This window comes from Balearica regulorum, chromosome 1 (genome assembly GCF_011004875.1).
Source record: "Balearica regulorum gibbericeps isolate bBalReg1 chromosome 1, bBalReg1.pri, whole genome shotgun sequence".
Classification (NCBI taxonomy): Eukaryota; Metazoa; Chordata; class Aves; order Gruiformes; family Gruidae; genus Balearica; species Balearica regulorum.
In genome coordinates this window covers 199571069-199593004 of record NC_046184.1, presented here as the reverse complement: position 1 = coordinate 199593004, position 21936 = coordinate 199571069, and the positions used below count along the sequence as shown (strand labels likewise).

The following is a 21936-nucleotide window of genomic DNA, read 5'->3' as shown; positions in this document are numbered from 1 at the left end:
AAAGCCCTCAATGTATTTCTTAATTTGTTCTATGTTATGTATTTCTTACAAGTACTGAAAAGTCATCGACACTCACTTAATGAGAGCATATACATAGGAGAACTACATTCTCTATGTGGCACGTGGATACAGCACAAACTAACCTATGTCCGCACAGTCGAAGAGTCTCGCTCTGCTGCCCACTCCTTGCTGTTCTTTCCTTCCCCACCAAAATGAGCACAACTGATACTTTTCACTGGGTTTCTTTTACGCTGCTCACTGCATGGGCACAGAGATGCAAGGATGGCACAACCAGGCAGGATCAAGCAGCAAGGAGGGCAAAGGGCTATTCCCATCTACAGCAATGCATGTAGTGAATTATTTTAAGTATGTACACAAAGATTCCAAATTTGCCATTAGCATACAAATATTTAAAACATTTGTAAGCAGCTTGAAAGACCACTTCCAGCTGGCATTCTACAGTACAGCAATAGCTGGTTTACGCAGGGTTTTTCCTGCAATTTCACACTAGATAAAAATATTTAAAGCTTAGTAATAACACTGCAGAATAAATCCTTTTACAGCAAATAATGAAACTTTTAGAAAGGGAAACACATTAAAATGCCCAACACACCAAGAGCAAACAGCTGCAAAAAGAATTAGAATAAACCCCTGTGGTTTTTACATCTTTTTAGATTTATTACATTTCCTCTTTCAACTTGCTTAAGTATATGTGGTTATTTAAAGAGGGAAAACCTGTTTTGCTTGGGGTGGGGTTAGGCATTGGGGTGTTTGGGGGTTTTTTGGAGGGGTGTTTTCATTGGTGGGGTTTTTTTGCTTTTGAACATTCACTTACAGTAAAATTACTTTCCCTTTCACATAAATAAAAAATTTATTACAGCGAAATTAAAGCAAAAACCTAATGAAAATATCTTAATTCTATCCCATAATTACTAATAGTCACTGTTTTATTTTCCTTTACACCGTCTTCTATTTGGTGCTTCTCTGGCTATGACACACAGGTGTGAGACTGGAGTCTCACTGGTTTGATGAGAGGGAAACAATCTTAAAATCAGCTGTTTCATACTTACAACAATATGAGGTGTGTACGCTGCATACAGTTGCTGTATTCAGCCACAAAACTCAAGTCACACAGAACAATTTTCTAACAACAACACAGAAGAAACAGACCCAACTGCAGTGACTCTCCTCTACGTTCCATGAATATTAAAATTTTTAGAAAATTAATTCAATTCAGGGTTTCTGATATTCCTTAGCCATCTGCACAACACTAAACTCAAACTAAAAAATCCAAGACATTAATGGCACTGGTATTTCCATCTTTTCCATTAAAAATTAGTTAGCTTGTGGTTCTCATGTATAACAAACTTTATTTTTGTGAATCTGCTGTAGATATAAAATTAAACCACATTTCTCCCATTTTTATTATGTTGCTTTATTCCCTCTTCCCCTCATCTTTTTTCAATTTACATACAGAACTCTTCACACTTATTCCTGTTCAAGGGTCTATGCGATTTTTTTTTACTGAAAAGTTAAAGGCAAGAACAGTATCTTTATTCTCACTATACTTTTAAGTCAAGCACTTAACTGTATGCAGGATGTTAACATGTAAATTCCATCAAATTATACAGCTATACTTTACTCTACAAAAATTAAGATATAAAAGCACACTAGTAAAGCTAGGAACAACAGAAGCTCTAGACAAACCACTTCGCAAAACAAATGCAAAAAACTTATCAACATCTGTATGCAGTAACAGAGTTCTTTTTTTGAATCTCAAACCTCTTATTATGAGCATTTTATACCCTATTCGAGGGACTACAAACAAATCAGTAAGTTTTTACCCACAGCTACAAAGATTTATTTTTTTTTAATGTGATTTGGGTATAAAATAATCATTATACAAAAGCATTTTTAAAAAATATTTTACCTATAAGTACATTATGTTTATCTCTGAACTTAAAACTTTTCTGAAGAGTTCCTTCAATTAGGAAAAAATGGTTGCAGTTCTATACTGCTTTTCTGAGGAAACCCATCTCTTACTGCTTTTAAAAGTCAGGCTGAGGTCATTAATATGAATGCCTCCAAATTGCAATTATATTAGTTCTCACAGTCGCTTAAGGAAGTTCAAGATGGAAAAGACCTATTAAATCTATCCCACTGAAAACAAACACATTGAGGGCTTGTTTCCATACGTTTAAAAAAAATCATCAAAAGTATTGTTTACATAAAAATTTAACATTCAGTTTATCCATTCTACAACTTACATTTTAGACCTAGATAACTTAATTTTGATAAACTTCAGTATGTCATGGATTACTGTGAAAACAAACCTGAAATGCCTATAGCTATGACTTAAAAAATATTTTATGGGGAAAAACCCTAAACTATTAACAAATCAGGTATCTTCATAACAGCAAAACACCAAAGTGGTGAGACCACCTACTAAGTATATTTTACAGTATAACCCAAAGAGTAACAAAAAGCCAATCCAATGCAAAAAAATTACATCTGACATTAAGTTTTGCAAGTTTCTAGTCAATCCTTCTATTAAGTTCTCACATTTCATTGAATGGATTTTCAAGAAAACAAATACTTTTGGGATAATACAGTTCATCATTTGCCACTAAACTAGTACTGAATAGCCAATAATCTAAAGGAGTAATGTCCAAACTGTTTTCCATAGGCCACACTCACTATTCAAGAATCAGGGAAGTTTGGACTGATATTCCCTCATGCTAGAAGTGAGTTAACAGCCCAAGGAAAGCACCAAATCCCAAGATGGTTCTGCATCTTAATGATAGCACAGTGCCCAAATTAATAAATTCAGGCCTCCTGAGAAGACAATTAAATTGCATTTGAAATATGTGCTCTCTCGAGTCCCCCAGTCTTGGCCCCAAGCACAAGCTAACATGAGGTGCTGGATGCAGACTCTGTAAAAGCCCCTATGGATATGCATCACTTCAAGTCTCAGGAATGAGATTGAGAATCCGTTCACATTTGTGGTCAGATGTAAACTGACCCCATCAGTTGCCACCCACCCTTCCCTGCCATTTTAATAGTTCTATTATAATATATTTTGTCTTCACTGAGAAGGGAAGAATTATGATCCAAATTTTATAAAAAAAAATATATATATTAAGAAGTATGGCAAAAAATTAGTTTCCACAACATGCTTAAGTAAAACGAGCTTCATGCCAGAGCACACCACTCATTTGCTGAACATCTCACGTCAAAGCATATTCTCCCTTCAAAAGGCCTAAGGGGTTTTGTTTTTCACTTGAGAATCTTCCTTTAAGATCAGTTATTTCAGCATTTTTGAGCCAAGTTACCTTGAGGCAGCTTGTGATTGTTTAACAATCAGTACTTCATAAAAGTCAATGTATTTGTATGTAGTATCCTTTAAAATAATTTATTACAGATTATTCTATTTTTCAAGTTAAAAAATCTGAAATCAAAACTGGAAAAAGGGAAAACTGAGTTTGGTGTTAACATTTTAAAACATGACAGTATACTTTAGACCAGAATGTTCCTCAAAGAATGCATACTACGAAATCCTACTGGATTATGGTTAAAATTAATTTAATGTAACATTTAGTTCATACTGTCTTCTTGCCATCTATTTTAACCTTTTGTTCTAGTAAGAGTCTCCAGCTAATCATATCTTTGTGTCCAATTGGATAAAATAGATGTGCACAATAAATAAAACAACTTAAGGTCAGGAATTTCCTTTCTAGATAATCCAAAGTAACTTCTAAGTATCTTTCTTAGGAAATAAATCCAGTCAAGTAGATCTGAATTGCCACCAAGTTTCCCAAGACATCGATGTGCTTTATCTAATGAGCACACCGGCCAAAACTACAAAGAAATTAACTCACGATCAAAATTAATTTGGTGATTTTAAGTGCCAAATAGCTCCCCTTCAAATGACTGAGGTGATAAATGCAAATGCAGTTAAACAAGCTGGATTCTGGTGGTGGTGTGTTTTCTTTTACTTAAATGGAATAGTAAAGCTTTGCTATTTTTAAATATTACAATTGTATCTTGTGAAAATTAAGCACTTTAGACTGCAGTTTCAGGAATGATGTAAAAACTCAGTAAGTACAACCAAAAGTAAGTTCATAGGAGTTGTCAATTTCATACCCTTTCCAAGTTTGTTCTACCACAGCATATAGCAGAAAGAGTCAGGACTTCACTGTGCTTTCTAGTCAAACAGACCAAGGACAGTTAAAAACTTAAGTAAATGTGTACACAGAAAAAAAGTGATAAACTGATCAGCCAGATGAGGAACAAGAAAAATTAATCACTTCCAGCACATGGGCATCATCTTCAAGCAAAAATCCTGCTTGGCCACATCTACATACTATTTTTAAGAATCAAATTTGGACCATTCCTTCTCTAACAAAATTTTCTGTTTATCTTATAGCCAGAGTCAGTTACTACCACATACGGAAAAATAAAAACCACTGCCTTTACTGTTGAGCTGTATACAATCGACATGGCCAGGCAGCCCTAAGAAAGCTTTTAACAGCAGAATTTGGCAGCCTGTCAGCAGCTACAAAAGGAATTCTTCATGAAATCTTTAAAGCGTGCCCAATTCAACATTTTTGTATTTATTTTTTAGGACTTAAAGGCTCGGTTCATGGATATTTAAAAAGAGATTAGATGATTTTCTGCAGTAAGGACAGCAGACAAACCCACCGCTACAGAGCCATGCAAGCAGAGCCATCCAAGTCAAGAAGAGTTTTACAGGAAGGGTAGCTCACAACTATGGAATGAAAATCACAATATTAAAATCTATAAAAACTTTCAAATACCTACATAGCTCTGCTTGCTAGCAAAAAAGCAGTGCAACAAACAGGCACTTAAAATACCATGAGGATGGCAAAGAAAGAATGAATCACTTTTCGCAGATTTGGTATGTTTAATGTACTTCTGAAACATACTTGAATAATACAAGGATGAAGATTTCAGTATTTGAACAAATATACAGGAGTTAGCCAAAAGGACTAAATGACACAGCCTTTTCCTTTGAAAAACTGAACAGACCTCTTGAACCTAGTTCAAGTTATATTTAAAACATGTTCCCCTTACAGCTTTACAGTTTAGAATTACCAACTCACACCAGTACTTTCTCAATCCCCATAAAAATGCCACATACAAAGGCAGAAAACACAAAAGTAATCTAATATTTAGACACCGGTGCAAACTGCATTTTCAACTGAATGCAGTACACCAAAGCAGAGAGCTTAAGTAGTTGTTATATGCAAACACTAGTTTAAACTTAGTGAAAAACAGCAATTTTCCTAAATGTTGAGGCTTGGGAACAGTGTGCTAAGTAAAACCATTTGCAGGTTTTTTGGAAGAATGAGTACTGTAACATGGTACATGTATCAGGAAGGGAAAGAGTATTTCAGACTCTAAACCTAACTCACTACTGCATTACAAACTCTGAAGTGTGGCATTTATCTCAAGTCGAGCAAAAAAGGGCAACATTAAAGACAGTCTAGAGGAAAATGCTCAGTAGTTACAGATGTCACAGGTAAGGCCCAACACGTGGTAACTCCTGAATTGATGAAAATGAAAACAATCTCTATTTTAAGCCATATAACACTGGCAATTTATGTAACGGTGTACTTCCAAAACGCCAGCAATGCTATTTTTCTGTTAGCCATTTACTCACAATTCAATTCACCAAGACCATGACTGCTATATTAAGGAGTAACACACACATGCTCTCTCTGCTGCTTGCATCCCACACTATGTACCATACCATTCCAATATCATTAGGGCATCATGTTATTGCACATCAGTTTTTAATCAATTTAGCAATTCATGCAGATAAATTACAGTAATTTCTATTTCTGAAAACATGAGTGAACTGATAAAAACAGAACACTAATATTTTACAACTATTTTGCACAGGAAAAATGCAACAGTTACCAAAAATATCCCTACTTTCTTGCCATTACAGGAATAGAACAAATAGGCCTTTTCCATCATCTTCCACGACTGACAAAATCTGAATCATATTAAACTTCCCAACAGTTTTATCATCAGTTTATCTTAAGACTCAATCAGCAAACCTAGCCTGAGTTGTGTTGGAAATGAGTATTTTTCAAATTCATCATTCTGTAAAACATTTATCAAGAATACTCATGTGCAATGCTTCTAAATGCTTATTACTCTACTATAGCAATTATTTTAACTGGAAAACATGTATTTACCTCTAATTAAACAGTTAATAATTGATAACAGACTCGTTTCTATTCAAACCAACCATTGGGGGAAATGATGCATTACACAGTGGAAGGCTTTAAAGCAGCTTGCACAAATGTCTCCTTCCTGGCAATGGCAAGATACTTCAACGATCAGTAGAACACACAGATGTCACAACAGTTTTTCTTCTGTAGAACCATGGTTTAGGTAAATTCATTCATACTGTTATGAATAAAGCATACATACAGATTGCTTTTCCAAAGGTTTTTCTTTCCCCAAGTTAAATTTTCCAAGAATCTGTAACTGATATATTCTGTTGATAAGACTATTGTGACTAAGTTTGCAAAGGGAGACTGAGATGCAAGGACACAGTATCCTTGAGAACACTTTGTATAAAATTTGATGCTCTTCAAAAGTCAAAATAAACAAAAGCAGTTGTGTTATAAATTGTTCATAGTATGTACTGCAACATGCAGTTTAGCTAAACAGATTCATTAAAAATGGAACTTTCTTGACACACAGTAAAATCTACCTAAGAATGAAAATGATGCCACTTTTAATTAAGCATAAAATTATTCTCACCCAGTATTAGTAATAACATTCCCAAAATCCTTTCAAGTGATTGTTATATTTTATTGTAATCAGATAACTGCATGTTTTACAGCATAGTCACACATTGTATTTTGCTAGAGTCACAAACACATTGCCTTACATTTAAACTAAATGATCTGCATCATTTCTGCTCTATACTACAAAGCCTATCACTGAATACAAAAAAAGTTTTACAAAAGAAACTGTTTTAAAGACTACAATAACAATAAAACCGTTTCCAGATAACAGCTAAAATTATAAAGGCATATCGCTGTATAGTTTTACTGGAATTTCTAAACAGTAAGGAATGAAATAAGTTTTAGTATCTGCGACGCTTGTTAGGTCCTTCAAAGTTGCCCCCTGGGTTTCCTCTACCAAAGCCACCAGGTCCACCACTCACGGCACCTACACCACTCATTGGCGGCTGAGGAGTTTCAGAGCCCGTTCTACTAACCAGAGGTGAACCCATCTGTGATGGACCTCCTTGAGGGAATCTCTCGTTATGCTAATACAAGTCCATTTGGAACATGCCAAATGTGAGTTACAACAAAAACCACAAGTGATGTTGTCATGAAGTTCAGCAGATAGTCCAGCAGAATCAGGATCACACATAGAGGGAAGAAAGGAGCAATTCAATTAGTTATTATGGAAAAAGAGCTGGAAATTAAAGAGCGCTAATGTTATGCTCCAACTTTGTAAAGTAAATTAAAAATTAAAAACTTAAAACCAACTCTGATGCTGAATGTAACTTCATCCTTTCAAACACATCTGAAGCAATAAATATTCTCTATGTAACAGAAGAGACAGAAAAGAATAATTTTACACCTGAGCCCTAGTCTGCCTTACATACCAACTACAATGCTTCTCCCTTAAATAAGACACAGAAACATTGTTAAACTAGGAAAAAAAAAAATCATCTTTTGTATTTCTAGAGACTGTAGGTTTATTCTTTTAACAGCAATATAACCTGAAGACTCATATACCCACATACCTGTGGCTATTTCAGTCCATACTACCTGGAGTCAGCCTTTTATATGGCACTTTAGACTTTTAAAATCCAGTCCAAAACCCGATACAACTAGTGACAAAATGCATAACTGGACTATGCTTAGTTTAAAAAAAAAAAACCAAAACTTTGATATATATCTAAAGCTTAACCTGATATATCAATAGAAGATGAAAATCCAGTTAATGTTCCACATTTATTTGCCTTAGTTCTGTGCCTGATATGAATAAAGGTACATGCTCTTCCATAAATTTGGCTAAAGCAATTAAGACCTAAAACAGAAAACATACATCTGAGCACTTACAGTTTTTATGCAGGTGTTTAAAAATAGAACCCCACATGATGAAATTTAAAACATTACCTCAACATAAACCATTAAAAGCATAGCTATATGGTACAATCAGTTCTTGAAATAACTCGTTCACCTTTTGAGGGCAGTTATGCTTTCAGAAAAAATTCTTTCTGTACAGACATCTACATTAACCGCCCAGGTATTCAGAGTTCAACAAGAACATTCAAGACTAGCACTTCATTTATATGCCCGAATCAGAGAATTCTTCTGAAAGTCTAACTCCAGTAATAGTAGTAAAGCTCAACAGTTCTAAAATCTGCTAATTTACATATATATTATTTTAAAACACCATTTCATCTATATAGATAAAAATATATGCCACTTGCATTATGGTTGTATTATGTGCATTGTTTAAAATTTGACAGTGAATAAGAAAAAAGTTCCTTCAACAGCTGCATAAAGATCTACTACTACCCCAACGTACCTTAAAATGTGCAGCACTGGTTAAAAATATTTTAAAATTATCTTTAACTCATGTCAGCTTGTTAGCAATGGATATGAATTTCAACAAATAGCTTATCACATACTCCCGATAATATTTACCATTTTACTCTTGGACAAAAAGTCATCTTTCCTACAAGGACCCCTCTTTCCAGCTAACAAGAAAACTGTAGTAATTAACTACCTATAATAAGGGGGAGGGAGGGAGCTATTTTTTAAATGTTCTGTTCAAATACAATCTATGTTTCAAAAAAGATTGCTCCAATCTTCCCCAAAAGACTTCAGAAAAACATCCAATTTAAAAAATGAAAACTGTATTTCTTGTCTATAAAGCATATTCTCCATTTCCCTCTGTGGAAATTGAAATTAACTCTTACAGTGCTTTAGCAGAGAGCCCTCTAAAGTGTCTTTGCAACAACAGGAAAAATATAGTAAGGCTATGCCTTTCTGTAGGGGCCTGTCCCCCAAATTAAAAACCTTGAAAGCTGTTTTTTTGTTGTTTTTTTTTTTAAAAAAGGCATAATCTAATTTGTCCTTCAGTAGCATGCAGAAGAAAACAGAAGTAAAAAAAAAAGATTTTAAAATGTGCGTATTTTGAAGTTTCAGTATATTCCCTACATTTTCATATCTGGAATGACTTTTTGTAGAAAAACAACAGTTTGAGATAGATACTATTATTGATAATACCATGTTCTTTTCCTTATACCTCTTTTTCAGCATCTATGTAGTCACAAGAGAATGTTCCAGAGGTGACCAGTAATACAGCGGTCTCCAGCAAAAGCATCTCTGAAAACAGTATTTTGTGAAAAGCATCCCCCTGCTTTGCGAGAAATGATACAACTGATAAAATGAGCTGGTTCCTATGATGTGAAGTGAGATCTTCTCCTTTAACTGGTAAAAACCCAACTTACTGTGTATTTTGTGCTCAATAAAAATCCCATTCTCCTCTAAGGAACAAAGGATTTTGTCCAAACTTCATTATACCGATTGCTCAATCACAGACATCTTGAAAAGGCATATAAATATATATATAAAAAAATACAGCTACAAAATGCTTCTGTGTTCCAATAAAACTACAATGGAGTCACTGTTTATACTACATACTCCTTTCTATCACACCATGACTAGAACATCCCCAATATCTATTTACACAATAATACTGAAAAATATGTAAAAATCAGATTAAAAATTTTATAGTTGTTTCTCTACATAAGACATTACAGCTAGGAAAAGTGACGGGCTATGAGAACAGAGCAAAAATGGCTAGTGCTCTAACTGCATCCCAATGGATATCTGCTCTTGATAGAAAAATTCCAGGTGTATACAAGACATTCCCTACCAACTTTGGCAAGTGGGCAATATTATTTTTCCTGTATTGATATGACAATTATCCCTAACAGCTGTTGGCATACTTATTTTCCAAGTGATGTAATTACTCATAATCTCGTGTTTTCAACAGTGTTAGAAAGGAAATACAAAAAACACTAAAGTCACTTTAAAAAATTAAATAATTTACACAAAGATATCTTCACACTACATAGCTTCCAACATTTAACTGTTCATCAAAAACCCCAACAATCAAACACATAGACTAGTTTCACAAAAGAAAAAACAGCAAATGCCTGAATTTACAGATTACTCTGGTATGTTGTTCCTCTTTCACTTCACAGAAGTGATTTCCTTCTGAGTTTTTCATAACAGGTCATACGTGCAGTTTTGCCACAAAGTGCTGTACATTCTAACCTCGATTTACAGCCTGGTTACTGATCAAAGAACTCACCCTGTTCCTAAGGGAAGTAGGATTTTCCTAGTAATATCAAATAAACATTTCCCTCCTGTGTTGTAAATTATTTGCATGAACAAGTTTTATCAATTACTTTGAGTAGATTCAAAACCTGTAACATGCTCTTACTCAGTGTGAAAATATCTTTGGTAACAGAAACGGGCCATGAAACATGACAGCTATTCAAAGTAATTAAATTTGTGATACGTTACCACTGTTCCATTATCTGGCATCATTGGTGTTCCCATATTTGCAGCTCCTTCTGGTCCCATGGAAGGACCAGGACCCATTGCAGGGCCAGGTAAAGTTCCTCTGTTGTTCATATTCATACCCATCATTGGAGGAGGGCCTTGGTTACCAGCAGGTGCTGGGCTAAACGCATCTATGCAAAACAATCTATACTTAGAGCTGTCCTATCTGAACTTTACAAGAATAAACAAACAATTTACAATATTTAAAAATCCAAATGTACAAGACTTCTAATACTTAAAATAAAAAAAATATTCTTTGAGACTGTACATTTATCTCAATTATCTGCTTTTAAACAGATTTTCATTAATCCCTATTATTTTACATCACATAATCTGCCTCATGTATTTAAAAATCCTGAACTTTACAGCTAAATATAGCTGTACAGTTTCTATGCAGGAATTGAAGTGCTCATATAGCATATACATATGCAGTATACACACCACAAATTAGCAAAAATCTCAGGTGATTTTGCAGTAATTGGCAGCTATAAGGCAACTTGGCTCTATAGGGATCACAACATATTAAATATGCATTTGCAAGAACTGTTCTACCAGTATTATGTTAACTGCATATACTTTTACAGTATATTAGTCTAACATCTAAAAGCAATAACAAAGATGGTACTCAACTTTACAACAAATCATTTGTAATATGACATAAATCTTGCATTTACATGTAATTTATTATAGTAAAAGTACCAGAAAACTAAGGGAAGTTTTGTTAGAATTGAAAGTGACAGGGCAGTCTCCTCCAAAATTCTGATTCACAGTAAAACATCTTTTGAGGAGATCATTTAGCTCTAAGATTGCATTAGGAAACACCACTCCGCCTGTACCCACTAACACACTCAACAAGTAGGTAAAACTGCCCTCGTAACATTTTCATGTTGTTCTAAGAAAAAAGACTGACTATACATAACATTTACACCTGCTATTATGAAATATCATCAACTTTAAGACTGGTGGTCATGCATTCCCTCCTCCACCCCTGACAATAATCCATTCTTTTCAGCCAAAAGTGCACATCCAAAATTTGATAATGGAAGAAGATACACTTTCAGAATCTAGCCTACGTTTTAAGTCATAACATACAAGAATATAAAGAAATCTGACATGTTGCTAGATTAATAAACTTGTTATTTTTATTTCAAAAAAAATCAAACTCTCACCTTCTCATCACAACCGTAACTTCTTTAGTAATCAATATAAAATAAACATAAGATCATTGTAAGCAGGCCTTTTAGCAGAGATACAGTACAGTGACCATCTGCAGGTATGCAAAACTGCATTTTTATTACCTGCCCTGAGTACCCCTATCACAGCAGCCAGTGAAACCACCGTATCCAAGACATTGCTGCTAAAATTGCAGGCCTGGGTTTGATCATATTCATTATGCCAACTGCAAGCTGCTTAGCAAAAACAATCCATGCAACACAGTAGCACATGTAAAGTGCTAAACAAGTTTATTAGAGAAAAATCCTGCATTTTTGAAAAGCAGAACTCAAATGAGCCTACCAATTAGAAACTCCAAGACCCATAACACTAAACCAAAGCAAACGTATGTGCAAGTTGGATGCTTCTTGCCTACCCCCCAGCATGATCAGTTCATGCAGCAGGTGAAAGATTATGCTACAATTCAAGAGAATTAAAGCTGAATATGCCCTAAAACTGTTTTTCAGTGTCATCCATTCAGTGACTAAGTATGGATGGAAAAGAAGTCCAAACTGCCAACATAAGGAACAACTTTTAATTTCAGAGGCAGGACTATCATGATGGCAGCACTTAGTGCTGGTAGTAGTGCCATTAACTAAAAGCAGTCAATGCTCAATTATCTGGCTTACCAGCCTAATTAAACTTAGCCAGCTAGCCACACAGAGATAGTGTTCACTTACCCTTCAACTGCAACAAAGTTCTTATCCTCTGCATCATACAAATGCACCATATTGTTTCCAAGGTGACATATAGCAACCTATACTATCAAACCTCTGTATTTATTAAGCTGGTTTCAGGCAGAGTCAGGTCTCACTGGAAGATGACTAGGGAGTGTAATGCAAGGATAGAGTGGGGCCCTGCACAGTTTCAGCAAGAGGCCAGTATGGCATTTCAGCTATCCCTCAGAGGTCCTCCTAGCTCCAAAGCCAACCCTAAAAGCTAATCACTTGATTGCCCGTTCTTTTTTGGTGGGACACTGATGTTAGCAGTTAATTCACCAGACCAAGTTCAACAACAGATGGAAAATCAGTATTCACGCCACAATGCACACAGTAAAGTCTTTTTCTACAATCTGAAAGGCTGATAAAGTATACTCTAAGTGTCCAAACTGCACATGCCAAGGTCTGGCACAGCTGGCAACAAGCCATAGTCAATAATCCTCATCGATGCAGAGATAGTTCCCAAAAAAAGCCTTTTTTTCCCCATACTGAAAAGTTTATCAGCTGCACTCAGCTTTACAGATCCAGCTAAGTGCTATTATGTGGCATACAGATTCTCTCAGCATTTGTTTGCCGCAGAAAACAATGTAAAAATGAGCGGGTCCTGCACAAGTCAGCCCAAGACTAATTAAATTCGTCACAGAGGTACCTTGCTTTCACATAGCACTATCATGCAGGTTATTTCCATTACTGAAGATATTACAGCTCCCCACTGTCCCACATGATGAAAAGTTACAAATGGCACAGGTAAAGGCCAGTTAAAAATAAAGGTACAATTCTAACAGAGATGTTGAGACACGATGCTAAGATCGACAATCAAACATCTATTATTTAAAGGCCTACTGCTGGGTTTCGGGGTCAGGGTTTTTTGGTTGTAGTAGTGGGGTTGTTAATGGACTGGGGGGGGGGGGGAAATCTCTATACTAAGCTAACCTAAAATCCAGATACTCTGGAAACAAACAATATCTTTACCTATTCGTTATGCATATTTTTCCCTTTTCAAAATAGTAGTTCAGTCTTACTACAACTTCTTTCTAAAATTTTATTTATTTCTAAAAGCATTTGTTTCAAGTTTAAAATCAAATCATAACACAAAACTTACAAAACAAGACTACAATGAACATCACTGTTAAACATTAAAACCTGACGAGGAGGGCTGTGCTAGAAATACACCTTTAAAATCTGTACACAAAAAGTGTACCATGTTGATCTGGACAACTGGCACAGTATCAATATTTACAAAGTCTCCTAATTAAATATAATTTTCAAGTAGACTGCAATAATATACAAAAGTACAACTATAAAATAATCTAGTCACAATTTATGCTTCATCTTATTATTTGTAGATTAACTTCACAATGTCTTCCTTTAGAATTATTTTTAAAGCTTCTCATCTTCACTGAAAGAAAAAGCCTATTTCTGTTTTGCAGCTAGAAATGTGTCTCAATTAATAAATGCAAGGAAATGGTGGATAAAGTATTTTAAAGTCTGGACCAAGCAGATTTAGTTGTCTATAAATTCACATTACTCAAAAGGTCAAGTGACAACATTTACTAAGTTTTATAAGTACTTTCAAGTTTAAAATACACAAAAATAGTATTAACTTTAAATTATCATCTTGATTTATTTTAAATTAACATCAGGAAACCTCCAAGAGTTAATACAGTTTAGTAAGATTCGGGGTTTTTTAAGAAATATTCTAATATTCAGTCTTGTTTAAAAGCAGATATTCTGGATAAATAAGATTCCAAACTGTTTCAGTCTGCATATGCAAAGCATACGCATTGATTATTATGAAACAGTTTTTAGCAGTGACAGTATCTTAAGTCACAAAAATGAACTGAGAATATTTGCAAATATGAACTTGCAATAAATTAGTAGAACACCAACTACATTATTCATTAACCTTTTGTCAGGTATGTTAACAAGAACTTACCAATTCTAAGCTCTGTATCATTTTACTGCACAGAATTACAGTCCCAACTTCTCTGAACAAGTAGTCCCTCCAAAAGAACGCCAAATACTTTCCAAACAGAAAATTCCTCTTTTGTATCAGATTAATTTTCAGAGTATCACCTTTCCCTGCCTTTTTGTTTCTCTTAACTTGCACATCTTATTTTTCATCCACATGCAGTCAAAACAATAAAAGATACAAAATATGTGAGGGTGTTTCATTTCCTAACACTGCTTACTCTTTTTTAGAGTAGTTGTCACTAATTAATAGTGCTTGAGTAACATGTACAGTCCCAAAGAAAGAGAAACTTTAGATTATAGAAGCCTTTTTCCTTCAGATCCCTACCTCCCATGTTTATTGCTCCACGAGGACCCATATCACCCATTCTCATTTCCTGTTCTCTCTGAAAGTAAACATAGTTTTCATGGTCAACCTATCATTCTTAGAACTTATAACATTCCCATTTACTCCATGAAAATAAAAATTTTCAAGTTTCAAAAGTCTCCATCGATTACAAAAATGTACAAGGAAAAGTAACTATACTCCCCTGGTTTTATAAAATCAAATGGAATATTAAGTTCAATATAGTAATGTTGTACATTTTTGCATAATGCTAAAGGTTAAATATCACAAGTTTCATTTATCAGATGCAGAACTCAAGAGCTCTCAAATAGTTATGTGATCAACTGCAAATGAATACATTTTCACATAGTGTTTTTTATTAATAAGCATATTTACTTTTTAACTGTAAATAAAGGTCTTATTACAGTATTGCCTTAAGGCCGTGGTTCAGTAATACAGTCAATCTGGCTTTACGACTCAAAAATGTTTGACTGGAAATCAAGCTCTGATGTGTTAAATTATAGTATATAAACGCAATCTGCGAGTTCGGGTTTTTTTCAAGTAGTTTTGACTTAACTTGGTGATGGCCCCTTTTTTGATAAATTATATCATGCTGTTGATGTTAGTTCAGATACTGACCATCCTTTTGAAACCAGCATTAAAATGTAGTATCAACATAAACTATATAGCATGCATTTAAATAGACAAGTAACACACCAAATTGATCCAGATTCAATTGATGCTCAGTTATCCAACAGCAAAAGAGTTCTGACATTACTGATCATGAACCACGGCCTGCTGTGAAACAATACTCAAAAGACAGTACCCAGAGTGGCAAAAATCATCACTTGGGGGAAAAGAAAGTACACCTATCACAGATAATTCCAAGAGATTTCAGTATTACTGTTTACATCAAAAGAATGAAATAGAAACAAATTCACAGTTCAAAATGAAAACTAATGAAACTTATAGAAAAAAATTTTTCTCATGAGTTTTCTGCAAGAATTAATGTATATTCCACTCTTTAGTGAACACAGATATGCCAAGAATAACAAAAGTTTACCGGATTCTGAAAATCATTCCACTTATGATTTAAGAATATAAATTCAGATGTCCTTTGAAAACATTTCCATATACTAGGCAAATGAATCAGTCTTGCTAAAAGCAATCTTTAAACAGCAATATTAATCAAATTAAAATACATTCATAGTATATTTACGGTTTCACAAAACTGCTTTTTGTTCAGTCGTGTTTGGGATGCCACATGAGTCACCGTCTTCACATGCTTAAGCAGCAGACACCAATATTTGACAGAATAGTCAATAGTTTTGTAAAAGTATCCTGGTATGGGAAATTGTCATAAGATACACGACGAAAGACTCTCATGTCAGTAACTTTGTTTCTAATAACTCATATTAACATAGAAAATGTACTTAAGAAGATTATACACTATTTTCAAAAGAATATGGCTTAGAGTGGAGAGGAAAAGGCCTCGTAACTGAAAGACACGGGCAGGTTTTAAGGTCCAGCCATGAAAGGCCATTGATGAACACTAAGGACCTTGTCTTCTGACCCTAGAACCCACGTTACAACTTTATAACAGAACATGCAACTACTTTGTCAGACCTTTCACAGTAATGTCAACTGACATTTTAAGTAAAATCAGCAGCTCTATTAGGATCAATCATACCCACAAATCGATACCAATGAGTTAGTCACAAAATCAGCATACAACCTTGTTGATATTAGTCTTCTCCTACACCTCAGCACTGACATGAAGCAGCAGAAGGAAAAGTGGTAGATCATCCCTAATGTCAATCCCTAGCCCAATATTGTAGAAAAACACTGTGGCTATCAGTTTACGTTAATCATACTGTGTGCGCATGCGTATGTGCATATGTGAAAACAGGACATGCCACAAACAGCTGTGAGATACTCCAGCTATGAAGGCAAGGACCAGATTTTTAACTACTGCACATAACTTACTTGATATATCACAGGTGCAACTGGAAGTTGGTGGGTTTTTTAATGTTAAATGTACCAAGCACCAGCTAGATACGGATGTTAAGTATAAAGCTATAAAGCTGTACTAGTTACTAGAAATTAACTCATTTTCTTTGCAAAGGATAGAAGCATTGGCAAGCTAGTACACTTTTTTTAAAAAGCATGCTACACTTCTTCCTAGCAATAAATAGAGGGGCAGAACCTGTAATTTTTACTTTTTAGTCTAGTCTAACCTTTGTAACAAAAAACACTCAGTAATTATTTGCCATTTTGTAGCTTTAACTTTGGTGCTGAATTATTACCATATAAAAAACATTTCAGCTATAGACTCAAGATCCATAAATGTGCCTTATGATCTCTGCTGCCTGTTAATCTATCAACATGCCTACAAGAATTATTATTATTCCTACTGTTGCATGTTAACAACTCATCACGTTCTTTTGAATTTTCAGCATTAGGAAATTCTTCTATACTATTAACACAGAATTAGTAAATTTAAGTTAAATCCCCTGTGAGAGAAAATACTCAATTTCAAATGTTAACTAACAGCATATATCGTTAATGTAATTAAATGTTTGCCATGTCAACTATAAAAATATATGCTTGGATAATTTGCCAAAACCTGTATTTGCAGCAGTCCAGGTGATAACAAAAAATCAGTCCTACCCCACACAAATCATGTCCCAGACAGCTATTTAGTATGTAAGCATAAACAAGTTACTGCAGGTAAGTTGGGTCAATTACTCCATGGGTTTTGCCCAGAATATGACAGAGAAAGTAATACCAACAGGCAGTTATGACACAGTAGCTGAACCAGGGCTGGTTGATATTCCAGCCCACCTGAGGGCTTCGTTCTTGGATACTCAATCCCTTTGCAGAACATAACAACTGTAGCATCTTCTCAGAGCTTCTTTTCCTCACTATGCAACTGCCCATTCTTCTGTTGAGTAGCAGCCTGCTTCAGCCCCTTCCCTGAAGCCACCCATAGCTACCGGTAACAGGGAGTTAAAATTGACCAGCAAGAGAGGGCTAAACTTTTACTAGAGAAATATGTAGGGAGGCGATTAAGAACCTCTGAAGTCACCTGGTACCTGGGAAAACAACTCAAACTGGAAGAGAACAAGAAAAATGGATGATATGCAATTATAGGGGGGAAAAAAAGGTGTAAGACAAAGAATGTGTAATAAAGTGTAATTTAACCTTTGAGAAGATAAAAAAAATACAAAGGGAAGCAAACAAAGAATAGCATCCTACTGTAAAAGTGTAATTGTTTACACAACTCAGAAGAAAGCTTTCCAAATGACTTCTTTTGCAGGATTCTTGTAAAATACTTCAGAACTCACTAATGCAAACAAACCTCAAGAAGGTGCAATTCATCTGATGAATCTGATACATCATTTGCTTTTAGAAAAAAACCTGCTATGATGGCAACTATAGCATTATTCTTGCTAATTACTTTACATACAAGCATTAAAAATGAGATTTCCTCACAATTCCAACTCATTTTAACGTCAACTGTAAAAAGTAGATCTACAGAGAAATATTGAACTTCCAGTTTTCAAATTAGATATATATGACATATAATATAATATCAATTCTCCTCTTCTTACAAGTATTAGAAACAAGATTTCTTAAGCATTTGAGGTATACCATGCACAACGTTCTTACACCTCAATCACCATTGATACCAGTAGTCTAGGTATTCTGAGAACTGCCAAGATGATTCTTCCTGGATTTTTTAATATATTAGTGTATTTTTAAATTCATTCTATAAAACCATGAAACTGTGTTGAAAAGACACCTAAGAATTTATATAGGAGAATGTATCAGATGCAATTCCTTTCTCATGCTGGAAATAAAAATACAAGTAGTTATAAAACTGTTTGGGGGTTTTAACTGACAAACCAATACTACTTTTTTCAGGAAACAGACCTTGCAATTGCAGCAGCCCAAAGAAAATTAAAAATCTTGTCTCCAAATGATGGAGACAAAACTTCATGGTAACAAAACTGTCAAACGTTATGGTATGGAATAAATACAGCATGGAATATTTTAGAACAGCAAAAAGCAAGATAAACAGAAATATTAAGATGACAGATCATACTGTTTCCTTCAAGCGTTTGTGGCCAGGAGATACACTTCCCAATTAACATCGGACTATTCACTCACTTTTCAATTAAAGAATGGTGACCAAAATAATGCTAAGACACGGCATGACAAAAATGCTTTATTAAAAAAAAAAAAAAAAAAGAGAACACTTACCCCATAAACTTAAACTTGCACATTAAAATCAGTAACTTAATTAGCACTTTATCTAGGCTGTGTGTGTAGAGCAAAATGTAATTCACAGTGCTGCTGATTCGCACCTATTTTCATTAACATGGAAACTGAATTCTATTCTCTAGCAGACTTTCTATTTGTCAAAATATGTATGACACTTCTCTACCTCTTACTAGAATTCATTTCTCCCTTCTAGAGTGTTTTATTTCATTAAGTTCTTTCTAGAAAAGAAAAATTATTTCCAAAAGCCTCTCCAGGAGGCTTAAGACCATTAAGCCTTACACAAAATTGTAATTTACTGAAAGATGCCTGTATTTTAAAGACATAAATCATACAAGTGGTTAAAACTGCTAGTTTGGCAATCAAAACAAGAATTTGGGGGATAGTTTTGGTTGTGCATTATTTGTCTTTTCCTCAAAATATTCTATTATTTCACTCCAATAATTCATTGGAAGTTAAGCTGCCAGCAAAGAATTAAAGTAATAAAAGCCTTCTCTTCCACCCACCCCCTCGTCACCTTTCCCTCTTTGGTTATCCATTGATTAAGATCTATATAGAAGATCCAAAAGTTACAATATCCCAAAATAGTTAATTTTATTCCATCACATGCATTAATAATAACTAATTTTAAATGAAAAATACTGATCTTTCAAAACCCAAGATTTCCGTGTATTCCTGAGCACTGCAACCTACATCCAGAGCTAATTCCTGGGTGTCATACTAGATTATTCCAGAGATCTCTTCCAGCCTAAACTACCCAAAGAATTCTATGAACTGAATGCTAGCTCCCCCCCCGGAGTTTGAAAAAAAAGTTCTCTTTACTTCATACAAAATTAAACATGGAAATGCATTAAACTAGATAACAGATAAAGTAAATGCAGCTATAAAACATGTAGCACACAGTAAATTACACAGTCCTATTTTTGCATAGAAAGTCTAATGAATTTTCATTAGGTTTAATAGCTGTCAGCAGGACTTGGTCTTTGAGAAAAACATTATAATGAGGCTAGAGCAGATAAAAACAATTTCCTCCTTGGTGACTCAAGTCACAAATAGAATTGATGGAGATGACTCACTAAGTTACACCATTAAAAAACCCTAAGTGTTAAACTACCTATCACATCCGTAAAAACAGGAATAAACATTGCATGAAATACATCCAGATACATGTATTCCAGTGAATGCTGCAAGTTGGGAAAAACATTCCTAATGGTAGCAACAATGATAATTACAGCTGTCAACAAAAAAAAAATCCCGATTTCCCTTATGGAAAAAAACCCCACTATTATTAGTCCCATGCTTTTCTTAAATATTTCCATCATTTCAATAAGACTGTAAAGGAAGTATCAATGTTATTAAAATAGGGGAATTTCTTTTAAAACTAATTAACAGTAAAAGTATAGGAATGTATTTGGGAAAAACCTCCATGCGCTACATCTTTGTTCTCTTTTTCTTTTGGGAACAAGTAAGAAAGGTCTTCAACTTTTGTGAGGCCTTCCCTCATTTCCCTTACCACTGGAAAAGATAGAATTGGTTTGCAGTTTTGTGTGTGAGAGAACACACACATATTCAACACTTCTATCTCACATATTTAGAAGAAACTGTTTTCAAAAAGGAAGTTACACATTCTCTCAAATTCACCTTTATTTTAATACCAGCCACTTCTGATCTTTGCAAGATGGAAGACAGTTTAAGATCTTTCTTTGCTTAGGTGAAACTAGCTTCTAGTTTCCAAAATATGCAAGTTGTTGGGGTTTTTTGGGGAGAGTATGGTGTTAAATAACTGTGATCATCCCAATATGCTTTTTTTTTTTTTAAGTCATTCTCCTACAGGTGCATGCAAAACCCCAATCTGAAAAAAAGTTGACTTCCTCTCAAAACATCAATCCTCATGTGATGTTTAAGTCAGGTCTCCACTGACAGTTTTGGAAAAGAAAGCAGTTTAATTGCACTAATATTACTCACAATACAAAGACATTTAGGGGACACCTTACTAATCAGCAACATTTAATAATCCCCTGAAAGAAAATACTATTTAATACAAAAGAGACAGCCATTAGGTTCATTTAAAAGAGGTAAGCCCACAGACCACCTACAGGCTCCTCAAATGTGTGAGCATCAAGGAGACTGAAAGATCCCAGAAATTGCAACACATTTTTACTAAAGACTATAATGTAAATCTCATAGTCTTGGAGTGCTAACATCATCTATAGCAAAGTCTTATTAATGCAATCTGATTACAAGGATTGAAAACATTCAAGAATGAACAATCATTACATTACTACTATTCTCAAAAGATATTGCTGCAAGTAATCTTTTGTCTTCAGACTAGTTTCAACATGACTTGTAAGATTTTAAGCTTCCTCAAAATCTAAGTCAATGGACAGCTGAGTACATTAATATACTTAGTGTTCTTGCACTGGCCAAGAAAAATCGTGTTTCATACTTTCCAAATACAACTGCTGTTTATAAGAGGCAGCAGGCCACATGTTCTTCTTTCCTTTGTAATGCTGGAGAACCATTATCTTACCTACCAGATTTTACCTACATTTCAGGTGTCCTTTTCTCTTGATTTTTTTTAATGCAAAATATTCTAGTTAATTCCACCCCTAAGAAAGCAAACCTGTGACATCCTGTAGAAGATGAGTATATACTTACATAACCAAAATATAAAACTGGATCAAAAAATGTATTTTCTTTTTATAAAATGTGGATCAAAACACCACCATTGAAAAAGGAAAGTAAATTTATTTTTCACAACACAAAAGACTCCCAAACACTC

At 34.5% G+C, this 21936-nt stretch overlaps 1 protein-coding gene across 14 annotated transcripts in view; it reads right to left on the bottom strand.

The window, feature by feature from the left end:
- The window catches only part of PSPC1 (paraspeckle component 1), a 63971-nt gene that overhangs the window by 18123 nt on the left and 23912 nt on the right, over positions 1-21936 (bottom strand). For 5 of the 14 annotated variants that reach the window (XR_012833392.1, XR_012833394.1, XR_012833393.1 and 2 more), the window contains exons 7-8: positions 14874-14931; positions 10605-10774 (exon numbers count right to left, since the gene is read on the bottom strand). The exons of 8 other annotated variants lie outside the window; for them this stretch is intronic. Coding sequence is in view for 2 of the 6 variants with exons in the window: in XM_075742238.1 (XP_075598353.1) it covers positions 10605-10774; positions 14874-14931 (228 nt within the window). In the remaining 4 variants the exon portion in view is untranslated. Of the gene's footprint in view, positions 1-1532; positions 7316-10604; positions 10775-14873; positions 14932-21936 lie in introns of those variants that run through there. One more of the 14 variants, XM_075742237.1, reaches the window with a different exon arrangement.